General features: G+C 44.4%; 1 protein-coding gene across 6 annotated transcripts in view; it reads right to left on the minus strand.

The window, feature by feature from the left end:
* The window catches only part of LOC120978803 (ATR interacting protein), a 55,160-nt gene that overhangs the window by 13,908 nt on the left and 28,115 nt on the right, over positions 1-13,137 (minus strand). For all 6 annotated transcript variants that reach the window (XM_040407155.1, XM_040407152.1, XM_040407156.1 and 3 more), the window contains exons 9-11: positions 9,757-10,404; positions 2,702-2,844; positions 1,495-1,586 (exon numbers count right to left, since the gene is read on the minus strand). In XM_040407155.1, the coding sequence (XP_040263089.1) occupies positions 1,495-1,586; positions 2,702-2,844; positions 9,757-10,404 (883 nt within the window). The remainder of the gene's footprint in view (positions 1-1,494; positions 1,587-2,701; positions 2,845-9,756; positions 10,405-13,137) is intronic.

Consider the following 13,137-nt stretch of genomic DNA (forward strand, 5'->3'; position numbering starts at 1 on the left):
TTGTTTGAGATGGGAATACCCCTCTAAGACAGTCCTCCCAAAGTGAGCAACATGCCGCTGGGTTCAGTGTCCGATGCTCCAGGCCCGGCTCTACCTCTCCCTGTCGGACTGATCACATGACGATCTGTCGTGACACAAGGGGAGAAAAATCCCCTCTGTGGCCTGTGAATGGCTGCAGCTGTCACATGTCCCCCCTTTAACAGATGGTGATCTCAGCAAGGCAGGGAGAGGAAGATCCGGCCCTGTGGTGTGGACCAGGTAACTCTTGGACAACACCTTTAAACCAATAACTCAAACAATATGCAAAAGAAAATCATTATAATCAGCATGCATACAGTCCAGAAAACAAATTCTTATAATATAGTGCCTTAAAGAGGATGTCCTACAAATATTATATTTTCTTATAGATCACAAAAAATAACTTTTCAATTGAAATGAAAAAAGTTTCACCAAGATCCAGTCTGCAATCTTCCTTCCTTCATTTTCTATCACCCTGATATTTAGTTTACAACCTGCTCCTAGTTTCAAACATTTCTCATGTGGTCAAGTTGTGTTGAGATTCATCAACTATCACAATTGTACACCATGAAAAATAATTAAAGAGGACCTTCCATGCATGGGTCCAGACATTATGAAATAAGTAGAGGGTTGTGTAGGGCATAGTTCATGGATGTAATATCGTTTACTAGTGTGTCTGTCCGGCGCTCCGTGCTAAAAAAAAAACAAAAAACAAAAAAAAAAACACAACACTAACCTTCTCCCTGGCTGTGACGTTCTCCGCTGCGATTGGACCACGCTACAGCCAGGACGCAGAGAAGAAGCCTATTGAGCAGCACCTAGAGGCTCCGTCCTCTCACCATTTGGCACGCCCTTGTAAAAGGTGATTGACATCCTCGGTCTCTTTTGTGCTCCGCAAATCCTGCGCTGTCCATTTTAGTATTAGGCGCACTCCCTGCGCCTGTGCCCAATACTAAAACGGACGGCGCAGGCGCAGGATTTGCAGGGCACGGAGGAGACCAAGTAGGTCAATCACCTTTACAAGGACGTGCCAAATGTTGAGAGGATGGAGCCTCTAGGTGCTGCAGCAACGCCCCACTAGCACCTAGAGGCTCATTTGCATATCATTATTTAGCAGGAACGGTGGCAGGCAGGGAGATAAAAGTCACAGTTATGTTCTGCTGACATTAGCACATCGCTAACGTCAGCAGAACATAACGATTTTTTGGATGACAGAAACCCTTTAAGCCCTGCTGCTCCCCTGAAATACCTGCTCAGTGTGTGTGAGACGAAGATTGAGAAGAGTGGGGGAAAGAAAAAGTTATTTGCAAGATCTCTCCTAAACGGCTTATGGCAGCAGTCTGTGGAGCACCTTGTATGTATATATATATATATATATATATATATATATATATATATATATATATATATATAAAAATGCATATAAAAACTGGCCTGACTTTCAGACTGCAATTATTACACAAAAATGTTATGTACCTCGTGATCTAACTGAAGCCAGCCCTTCCCTGATGCTCGTTTATCCAGCCTGGAGATGATGTATGTATACAAGGAAAGCAGGAGACAGTTTTCTACATAGAAATAAAATGGACATTTAGAGTGTGAAGAATCAGTTGTGACAATTTCCAAGGAACAAGCAAATGTCATAGCGCATGAGCCATTACTTGTAGTCAAGGTGCATGCGCAAGATCAACAAGGTTGCACGAGATGTGCGGCCATGTTAATCTCCCGGCAGAGGGAATGTCCCGAGCTGTGGGGACACGGTTAAAATTTTTTATTTGTTTGGATGAATGAATTGATTCGCTCATCACTAGATTTTACAAACTGAAATGAGAAAAGAAAATAGAAACCATAAATCACAAGCTCTCTCTCTCTAACCTTTTCACGTGAGAATGTTTATTTAGCTTGCGTTTTCTTTTGTATAGTTACACATTGACCACACACTCACCCAGTGCAGCTAGGACATCTGTAAACACAAGTTCCCCACAGCAGATTGTACTGTACAACTTTTGCTATTAGGGATGTGTTCACATCATGCTCAAGGTCTCCAGGATGCCTGCGACTGATGCCATACAGAAGCAAACTGAGAAGACCAAAATTCTCTGAAATCCAGATAAACATTTGCATCCCAGATGCTGAGAAATGTCATGATTTTTACATAAGGAGATGACATCTGTTCACTCACTCCTTTAATAAGGAGGGGTGAGAACATAAATAATTCCTGACCCCCACATACACACACACAAATGCTGTACAGAAAGAGATAATGCTAACTGGCTGTGAACTTTCCTTATGATGAGGACTCTCTTACAACTCAATTCATTTTATTTATTTTTTTCATACAGTTTTTTATGCCAAAACCAGGAATGGATTGGAAAAAGTGGAGCAGTTTTATCTGTCTTTAATACTTTTTCTCTCCTTTTATGATCCACACCTGATTTTGGCTTCAAAAACTGCATCAAAGAGCCTGAATGAGTGTTAGCACCCTTACAGTCACAAAGAAGCCACTTCCTCCCTGAATATTGCACCTTGAACTCTGAAAGCTAAGACTCTGGGCTTTAATATGCCAAGGAGTAACTAGGCAAGCTGTACTGTACTAGATACGCCCGTAATAATGATAATTACCAAATGCTTCAACTACATGGCTTTTTTTATTTATTTTTTTAAGTGGAAAAGGATCACTAACCTGAGCATGAACACAAGAGCCTGACTAGCCTTTCATCATCTGCAAGAAGAGATAGCAAAGCGACAGTCTTGAGGGCCACATCAAGAGAAGCATTTGGACACAAGCACTGGAGCAGCACATGAGAGCTGAGTAATCCCTGAAACCTAAAAAACAAGATTTTTGTAAAACTTACCAGTAAAATCTCTTTCTCGCTCTTCATTGGGGGACACAGAGACCGTGGGTATAGCTATGTCCTCTAGGAGGCGTTGACACTAGTAAAAGCTGTTAGCTCCTCCCCTGGCATTTATACCCCCTCCAGCCTGGAGACAGAGCTTCAGTTTGTGAGAAGCAGTAGGAGAAGCAAGTAAACGAACGAAAAAACGTGGAACAGCAACAATGTGAAGAACCGAACCGGGTTCTAACCAGCAACAGCCACAACTGTGGCCGAACAACAATACTGGGTGGATGCTGTGTCCCCCAATGAAGAGCGAGAAAGAGATTTTACTGGTAAGTTTTACAAAAATCTCGTTTTCTGGCCCATATTCATTGGGGGACACACAAACCGTGGGATGTCCAAGAGCAGTCCACAGGGAGGGAAAACCACAGACCCATGGAAGCAAGCGTCCCTGCAGGCCACTAAGAACTGCTGCCTGCAAGACCATGCGGCCCAAAGGCGACGCCCGCCGATGCCTAAGCATGCACCTGGCAAAATTTAGTGAACGTGCGTAAGGAGGACCGTAGCCGCCCTGCACAACTGCGCTGCCGAACCTTGAATCCTCCGAGCCAAGAGCGCCCACCGCTCTGGTGGAATGAGTCGTGACACCGAAGGGCGAAACCCTGCCCCAGGTGCAGTATGCTTAAGCAAATTCAGATGTGCCATTGCCACCCTGGGAGGTCACCAATGCCTTGTGAGGACCCTCCGGAATGACAAAAAGGAGAGACCGCAGGCCGGAAGGAACCGGAGGCTGGCCAAAAAAATAATAATCATCAGAGCCCTGACAACGTCCAAATGATCTGCCTCCCTTTCCCTAGGGTGCGAAGGGAAGGGACACAGTGATGGAAGGACAATTTCTTCATCAAAATGGAAATCAAGAGAAAGGAATGAACGGCCCGGGGAACCGCTTATCCCTGTCAGAACCAGGAGCTTCTCTGCAAGAGAGCGCCCCAACCCGGACACCCATCTGATGGATGTGATAGCCACAAGAAAAAGACCACCTTCCAGGACAGGAGTCGGAGTTACATCTCCCGCAAGAGTTCAAGGGGAGAATTCCGGAGCGCTGAACTCTTATAAAAAATCTTCAGGATATCCCTGCAGACAGGGAGGTCTTGCCTCCTATTGACACTAGAAAAAACTGAAGCTCTCTCTCCAGGCTGGAGGGGGTATAGCTGCCGGGGGAGGAGCTAACAGCTTTTACTAGTGTCAACGCCTCCTAGAGGACATAGCTATACCCATGGTTCCTGTGTCCCCCAATGAATATGGGCGAGAAAACAAATCACTTGAGCACAGGCAATAACCCACTCATCTGATACTGATGACCTGCCTTTAGGTCATCAATATCTAGAAAACTCCTTTAACCCTTAGGATACCAGAGTTTTTTTTTTTTCATTTTTGCGTTTTGATTTTTCTTCCCCATCTTCCTTGAGCCATAACTTTTTTGCAGTACAAGTAGTACTTTTTAACGCCACCATTTCATATGACATAAAATGTAGTGGCAAAAAATTCTAAACGGGGAGGGATTGGGGGGAGAAAAAAAAAAAAAATAATTCCTCCACCATTTAAATATATATTTTTTTCCCCACAGTGTTCCGTTTGCAGCAAAATTTACATGTGCCCTTTATTCTCTGGGTCAGTATGATGACAACAATACCACATATGTATAGGTTTATGTCTAAATAGTATAAAAATAAATTAAAACTGAGGGGAAAAAATAAATAAAATTTACTTTACATTATCATATCCTAACAACTTTTTTATAGTTATATCTACTGAGCTGTGTGGGGGCTCATTTTTTGTGGGACAATCTGTAGTTTTTATGGATACCATTTTGGAGTGCATGTGACTTTTTGATCACTTTTTTTGGGTAAGAGAAGCTAAGAAAAAAAAATGGCAGATTGGCCATTTTGACCCTTTATCCATTACGCTATTCTCCGTATTGGAATATGAAATATATATATATATATATATATATATATATATATATTCTCAGCACTCCAGATAAAAAAAATATGGGGGTTTATTCACCCATGTGGTGTAGGCAATGTTTTAGCTCAAAGAGCCTTTTTCAAGCCTAGAAAAAGGCTCTTTGTATGAGCTGAAACGTTGCCTACACCACATGGGTGAATAAACCCCCATATATTTTTTTTTTTATCTGGAGTGCTGCCCGGTTTATATATATATATTAGGGCTGCGCATCTTCACTCGTCTCACGATTCGATGCGATTACGATTATCAAGTCCACGATTCGATTCGATTCGATTCGGCGATGCATCACGATGCATCAAGATTATTACCCAAGTCCCCTTGTTTTTCAGAGGATTCCGGCAATCTGGACGCAAACGGATGCATTTGTCAGGCGGATCCGTCTGACAAATGCATTGAAATACCGGATCTGTCTCTCCGGTGTCATCTGGAAAAACGGATCCGGTGTTTATTTTTTTCACAGATTTAAAGGTCTGCGCAGATCGGAAGAACGGATCCGTCAATGCAGCTTTGATCACCACAGTCATTGATCACGCCCCTGTAAGGCTTCATTCAGACGTCCGGATGCGTTTTGCGGATCCGATCCATCTATCAGTGGATCCGTAAAAATCATGCGGACGTCTGAATGGAGCTTTACAGGGGGTTGATCAATGACAGGGGGGTAATCAATGACAGGGGGGTGATCAGGGAGTCTATATGGGGTGATCACCACAGTCATTGATCATGCCCCTGTAAGGCTTCATTCAGACGTCCGGATGCGTTTTGCGGATCCGATCCATCTATCAGTGGATCCGTAAAAATCATGCGGACGTCTGAATGGAGCTTTACAGGGGGTTGATCAATGACAGGGGGGTAATCAATGACAGGGGGGTGATCAGGGGGCCCCACCTGACACAGACGCTGACCCCCACCTGACACAGACGCTGACCCCCACCTGACACAGACGCTGACCCCCACCTGACACAGATGCTGACCCCCACCTGACACAGACGCTGACCCCACCTGGCCACCTCACCTGACACAGACGCTGACCCCCACCTGACACAGACGCTGACCCCCACCTGACACAGACGCTGACCCCACCTGGCCACCTCACCTGACACAGACGCTGACCCCCACCTGACACAGACGCTGACCCCACCTGGCCACCTCACCTGACACAGACGCTGACCCCCACCTGACACAGTCGATGTTGCACGGTCTTCGGCTTCTTTTGGCAACTCGTGACGCACAGTATGCGACGGTCGGAAGCCTGTCTGTCAATCAAATAGGAACGCCCAGTCCCGCAGAAGACCTACCCGGAAGCGGCGGTAAAAAAAACAGCCGACAAGCTGGCCGGGACTTGATTCCGGGACTGAGCAGAGCAGAGGAGCGGGCGCGGGAGAGAGAAGAGAAGAGATACTCTTCCGCGCCCGAAACAGAGGAAATAGTCCCTACAGGCACAGCAAGCAGGCAGGTAGTACTGAGCGGCGATTTAAAAAAAAAAAAAAAACGTAGAAAGCGGGGGGGGGGGGGGGGGGCCGGGCCCGGTACAACTGGGCCAGCTGTACCTATCAGCGGCCCTGTCAACATGCATCGATTATTTAAAGCAACCGCATCGATGCAGAATCGCCGGGGGTCGAATCGCGATGCATCGATGCATCGATTATATTCGACAGCCCTAATATATATATATATATATATATATATATATATGCCCGGTTTCCAGTTTTTCACGCAACGCAGGCCCCATAGAAGTGAATAGGGTTGCGTGAAAATTGCAAGCATCCGCAAGCAAGTGCGGATGCGGTGCGATTTTCACGCACGGTTGCTAGGTGACGATCGGGATGGGGACCCGATCAATATTATTTCCCCTTATAACATGGTTATAATGGAAAACAATAGCATTCTGAATACAGAATGCTACGTAAAATAGGGCTGGAGGGGTTAAAAAAAAACAAAAAAAAACGTAACTAACCTTAATCCACTTGTTCGCGCAGCCGGCATCTCTGTCTTTACCTGTGAGCAATAGGACCTCTGATGACGTCACTACGCTCATCACATGTGATGGACGCAGTGACATCAAAAGGTCCTATTGCTCACAGTTAAAGACAGAAGAGAAGCCGGGCTGCGCGAACAAGTGGATTAAGGGGAGTTAAAGGGCTTCTGTCACCCCACTAAACTGTTTTTTTTTTTTTTTTTGTGTACTTATTATCCCTATCATGCGATATTGCTATACCTTATGTTATTAATAATTTTCGTTCAGTAGATTTTGCAAAAAACGTACTTTTATGATATGCTAATTACCTTCCTACCAGCAAGTAGGGCGTCTACTTGTTGGTAGCAGCCGCAGAAAACCGCCCCCTCCTCTTGTTGATTGACAGGGCCAGCCGCGATCTCCTCCACCGGCCAGCCCTGTCAGCATTTCAAAAATCGCGCGCCTGTGTTGATTCGGCGCAGGCGCTCTGAGATAAGGAGGCTCGGCTCCTCAGCACATCCTCAGTGCGCCTGCGCCGATGACGTCACCGAAAGAGAAGACGTCATCGGCGCACTGAGGGAGTGCTGAGGAGGCGAGCCTCCTTATCCCAGAGCGCCTGCGCCGAATCAACACAGGCGCGCGATTTTTGAAATGCTGACAGGGCTGGCCGGAGGAGGAGATCGCGGCTGGCCCTGTCAATCAACAAGAGGAGGGGGCGGTTTTCTGCGGCTGCTACCAGTAAGTAGACGCCCTACTTGCTGGTAGAAAGGTAATGAGCATATCATAAAAGTAAGTTTTTTGCAAAATCTACTGAGTAAAAATTATTAATAACATAAGGTATAGCAATATCGCATGATAGGGATTATAAGTACACAAAAAAAAAAAAACTGTTGTTTAGTGGGGTGACAGAAGCCCTTTAAATGTTTTTTTTTTTTTATTTATTTATTTTTTTAACCCCTCCAGCGCTATTTTACTATGCATTCTGTATTCAGAATGCTATTATTTTCCCTTATAACCAAGTTATGAAAATAATACAATCTACAGAACACCGATCCCAAGCCCGAACTTCTGTGAAGAAGTTCGGGTTTGGGTACCAAACATGTGCGTTTTCTCACGCAAGCGCAAAACGCATTACAATGTTTTGCACTCGCGCGGAAAAATCGCGCATGTTCCCGCAACGCCCGTGTGAAACCAGCCTTAAGAGAACGTTGCCTACTTTAACCAATTTCACTGGAGTAAAACAACTTCACTCCTCATCACTTATAATATTATCAATATCAGCAGTCAAGAAATAATAATAATAATAATAATAATAATAATAATAATAATAATAATAATAATCCTGAGGTAGCCACCACATGACATTCAGGAGATCAGTTCTCCCATATTTCTTTTTTCTTTAAAAATGGTGGCGGCTTGTAGTAGAAAGGCCATAAACATTCCCTAAGGAAATGTTTAAAAATGTTTACACTAGGATCCAATCCTAATCTTTTATGGAAAAATAAAAAAAACACACCTTATGGTGGAGATGACACTACTTCTGCGAAGGCCACCTTAGGCCTCATATTTTCAGTCCATGTCCAATCCGCATGTTTTTCCAGATTGCACGCGGACCCATTTATTTCTAGGGGGCTGCTAAAACTTACCAGGAAAGGTTAAAGGACCTTAACATGTATAGCTTGGAAGAAAGAAGAGACAGAGGGGATATGATAGAAACTTTTAAATACATAAAGGGAATCAACTCGGTAAAGGAGGAGAGCATATTTAAAAGAAGAAAAACTACCACAAGAGGACACAGTTTTAAATTAGAGGGGCAAAGGTTTAAAAGTAATATAAGGAAGTATTACTTTACTGAGAGAGTAGTGGATGCATGGAATAGCCTTCCTGCAGAAGTGGTAGCTGCAAATACAGTGAAAGGGTTTAAGCATGCATGGGATAGGCATAAGGCCATCCTTCATATAAGATAGGACCGGGGGCTATCCATAGTATTCAGTATATTGGGCAGACTAGATGGGCCAAATGGTTCTTATCTGCCGACACATTCTATGTATGCAAAAAATGCAGACAGCACACGGATGTATCAGTATCTCAACTTCTTGTCTGTATTGTGGACAAGAACAGGCACTTTTTAACAATAGGGCAGGACGGTTAAGTGTGGGACACGTTTCTGTATTTTTCAGATGTGCGGTTTATGGACAGCAAAATACTTAGTCATGTGCATGAGGTCTTAGGCAAGTGTGACAGATTAGGTCCGGATGCGTTCAGGGTGCATGCAGTGAAACTCGCATCATTTTGCAAGCAAGTTCAGTCAGTTTTGTCTGCGATTGCGGGTGCAATGCGTTTTGATGCATTTTTGACGTGTGTGATAAAAAACTGAAAGTTTACAAACCTCTCTTAGCAACCATCAGTGAAAAACGCATTGCATCCGCACTTACTTCCAGATGCAATGCGTTTTTCACTGAAGCCCCATTCACTTCTATGGGGCCAGGGCTGCGTGAAAAACGCTGAATATAGAACATGCTGCGTTTTTTCACGCAACGCAGAACTGAGGCGTGAAAAAGAACGCTCAGGTACACAGACCCATTGAAATTAATAGGTCAGGATTCAGTGCGGGTGCTATGTGTTCACATCACTCATCGCACTCGCGTGGAAAACTCGCTGTGTGAAAGGGGCCTTACGGTCTTGCATTATATACAACTGTATGCCATACAATCAGATATATCAGTCATTGGCCGCTGTGAACGTATGCTCCCATACCTCCGACTGTATTAGGTTAGACATAGTTACAAAAGTGGGCACTCAAGTAAAAATGTTTAGTTTTTTCCCCCCCATCTTCTCTGGATCACCTCCCTGCCCGTTTCTAGTATACAGGGGTTTTGCCTCAATCTCAAAATGTAACATAGTAACATAGTGTATTACCTGGTTAACTGCTCAATGGAAGCATTTTCCGCCAATTTCACCAGAACATGGAGCACCTGCTCTCGGATAGTTTCTTTCTTACATGTGACACTCGGTGCCAAGAGCAGAACAATCGTTTTAAACAGCGGATGCAGCATTTGTTCATCACTGTCCATCTCTATGTTAGTCACGGTACTAGACTCTCGCTCGGGTTCTGATGGGGTCTTTCCCACTCCACGTTTCTGCAGCAAAGTCTCTACAACATCTAGGCTATAAAACACCAGGTTATACAGGGTCCTGAGTGAGGCCAGTGCAGGCTCTGTAAGTCTCGAGACCGTGTCCTTAGCACTGGCCATTGAACTGCTGTCAGTGCTGGAGGACGACATGGACTGATCAGATGTACCAACTTCTGATTTCTCCATGGTCTGCAGGGCTTGGTAGTACGCCGAAATATGATACTCTACGAGAGGCAATATTTGCAGGGCCCCTGGAAGCCGACACATCTTGTTGAGATGCACTGGTCCTGTCGGGCATTGTGAGCCTCTCTTTTCTGTGCCTTCCTCACCCAAGGCAATTGAATTTAGTCCAGATATTGCCATTTTTTGATAGTCTTTAAGGGCTTCACATTGTGATGGAGACATAACATTGGAGCTTGATGTGCCTGCAGAGCTTAGTGACAGATATCCGTTAGGACACAGACAAGAACACACACAATATATAGCACAGTCATGGTAAGACACGCGGCAGGCACTTTTCTACATTTCACATTGAAAACATTGTTTTTGCCTTTAGCAGGTAAAGGGTAAGTTCACACCTGGCCGATTTGCTATGGATCCTCAGCCTGAAATCTGCAGAAGAAAATCCACAGCATATTACCATAGCAGCAAAGTGGATGAGATATTATCAAATGTTATCCATGTGCTGTGAATAAAAAAAGAATCTGCAAAGAATCTGGGTGGATTTGAAATCTGCATGTCAATTTGTGCTCTAGATTTCATTCTTTACAATGTATAGAGTGAAAACCCTGGTAAATATGCGGCAATTTACACTGTGGGGACGCACCCAAATATTGCAGGGGGGATGTGCACTAATGTTACCATCAAAGGGCTTTTCCAAGATCAGAAACACTGGCAAGATGCAAATACTAAGTCTCACTGTAATCTGGATCCAGCGCAAAGTTCCCTTATTCTCAGCTTCTGATCCCTACTTGATTTGGAAGCGTGAGGTGCCATCTACATTCACTTCACTGCTGCCAGCCTTAGCAGTGACATGTCCACGAACAGCCGCTGAGGAAATGAATAGCTGGCAGCGGCGAAGTCCAGTGGGAACCAGAAGTGGTGGACCCAGAGCCTCGGTGACATGGGAGTCTTTTTTTTAATTCTTGAACCCTGCTTGGCCATCTGAAAATGGGTTCCTGGACTCAGAATAGCTATAATCTTAAACAAAAAGAAAATTAAATATAGTTTACATGGAATGCGGTCTACGATTTTGAGCAGTGCAGTCAATCTATGGCTGCAGCACTGATGCCTGCATTTACACACAAGACAGCTAGGCCTGTGATTGCCTGCAAAGTCACGTGGGTAGAAAACACATGATCAGCTGCAGTGAAGCAGACCTGCTGCAGCAGTACCTTCAGGGGATTCAACCGTCTTTCTTTAGCACTGTTTGCCTCTAGGGTAAAAGGTTTTCTAAATGGGTTGGATATAGAGTTATTAGGACAGGGCACTAAGGCTACCTGCACATGTGGAAGTGTGCTGTGGTTACTGCCAGGTGGCAAAAGACGGACGCTGTTTGTTTATAAAATACACTGCTGGGAAGAGGCTTCCGCCCATTAGAGCTGGTGACGTCACCAGGCTCACTGCTGGTGGGGAAGCCTGTAATTCACTGGAACTCCATAAAATGCCTTTGCCCTGTGGATTCAGCGCAGGGCAAAGGAGAGCATTGGAGCATGAAATGCTCCGATGCTCATATCAGGGGGCTGCCTGGGTGAAATTGTGGGTATGTCCGGGTTCAGCTCTGAACCCAGACAACCTCTTGAATAACCACAACTTCTCCACTGTCTAGGGATATATAGCAACAGTAAATACATCTATGAATTTATCCGTTGGGATGAATTAACGAGGTGTATGGGCTGCTTCTCTAGCAGATCACTATACCAGCACTAGAGATGGGAGCAGAGAAGCTACTGAGCGTGTTAGTCCGTCACTTAAAGGCCATGGATGATTTTGTGCACTAAACATCAATAACCCCATATCTTACCATAATGCAGCACATAATAAAATTGAACTTGTTTGTTTACTGGTATCAGCTTTGCATCACATGCTCTCAGAAATGCTCTTCTATGAGATTCCCTCACTGTTTCTCATGTCTCCTCAGCTCTGTGGGTGTTCCTGTGGATTTCACATGCACCAGCACAAGCTCTGCTGCCCTGCCCACACATCCTGTTACATAGCACAGCTATCAGCCACTTCCATACAGACTGCCTGTAATCCAGGGCTGTGGAGTTGGTAGATAAATGGTCCGACTCCTCAGTTTTTGGTAACTCCGACTCCTCTGTATTCAATATGCAAATGTATTTTATACTATAAAATACATTTGCATATTAAATACAGAGGAGTCGGAGTTACCAAAAACTGAGGAGTCGGACCATTTATCTACCAACTCCACAGCCCTGCTGTAATCAGCAGATCTATTTCTCAATTTCCATTCTGTAGAAAGTCCATCATTTGTGGACAGCAACAGATATTTCTGCTGATAACGTTAGTGCAGGTAATTGCATTGTGAACGTGCAGCGTGCTTTCCATTCACTGCTCGCTTGGCTATTTTCAGAGGTCCCATAGAAGTAAATGGAGAGCAAAGACACAATCATAGCTGCTGCTCCATTCCATTAACCACTATGGGACAGCAGGAAATAGCAGAACTCCTGTAGCGGTGAATGGAGAGTGGCCGTACATGGATGCTCTCCCTTCACTTCGAAGTCACCATTCTTGAGATAAATGTGGGTTACAGTTGTTTTACCTGCACCTATCTGACATTTAGTGATATGTCACAAACGTTTAAATGACAATATCCCTTTAACCACCTAGGACCCTCCTTACCCAACATGTTTCAAAAAACAGCTTTGTCTGCAGTTAAAATCACATATTAAGTATTTATCTCAAGTTTTGACCAAAAACACCACATCTATAATTATAGCCTATCTGAATCTAGAGATCAATTCTGGAGTGTGACTTAATTGGATCACTGTAATGTAACATACAGAGCACACCCACTGCAAATTCATGAAGCATGCCCAGACTCACTGGGATGGTCACCTACAGTGTATCACGTAGCGTTTACTTCTCCCTCACAAGGTGGATTTTTCTGGGCAACAATTACTGCAGTACAACCGCAATGTGAGAA

Source organism: Bufo bufo, chromosome 9 (assembly GCF_905171765.1).
Source record: "Bufo bufo chromosome 9, aBufBuf1.1, whole genome shotgun sequence".
In the NCBI taxonomy this organism is placed as follows: Eukaryota; Metazoa; Chordata; class Amphibia; order Anura; family Bufonidae; genus Bufo; species Bufo bufo.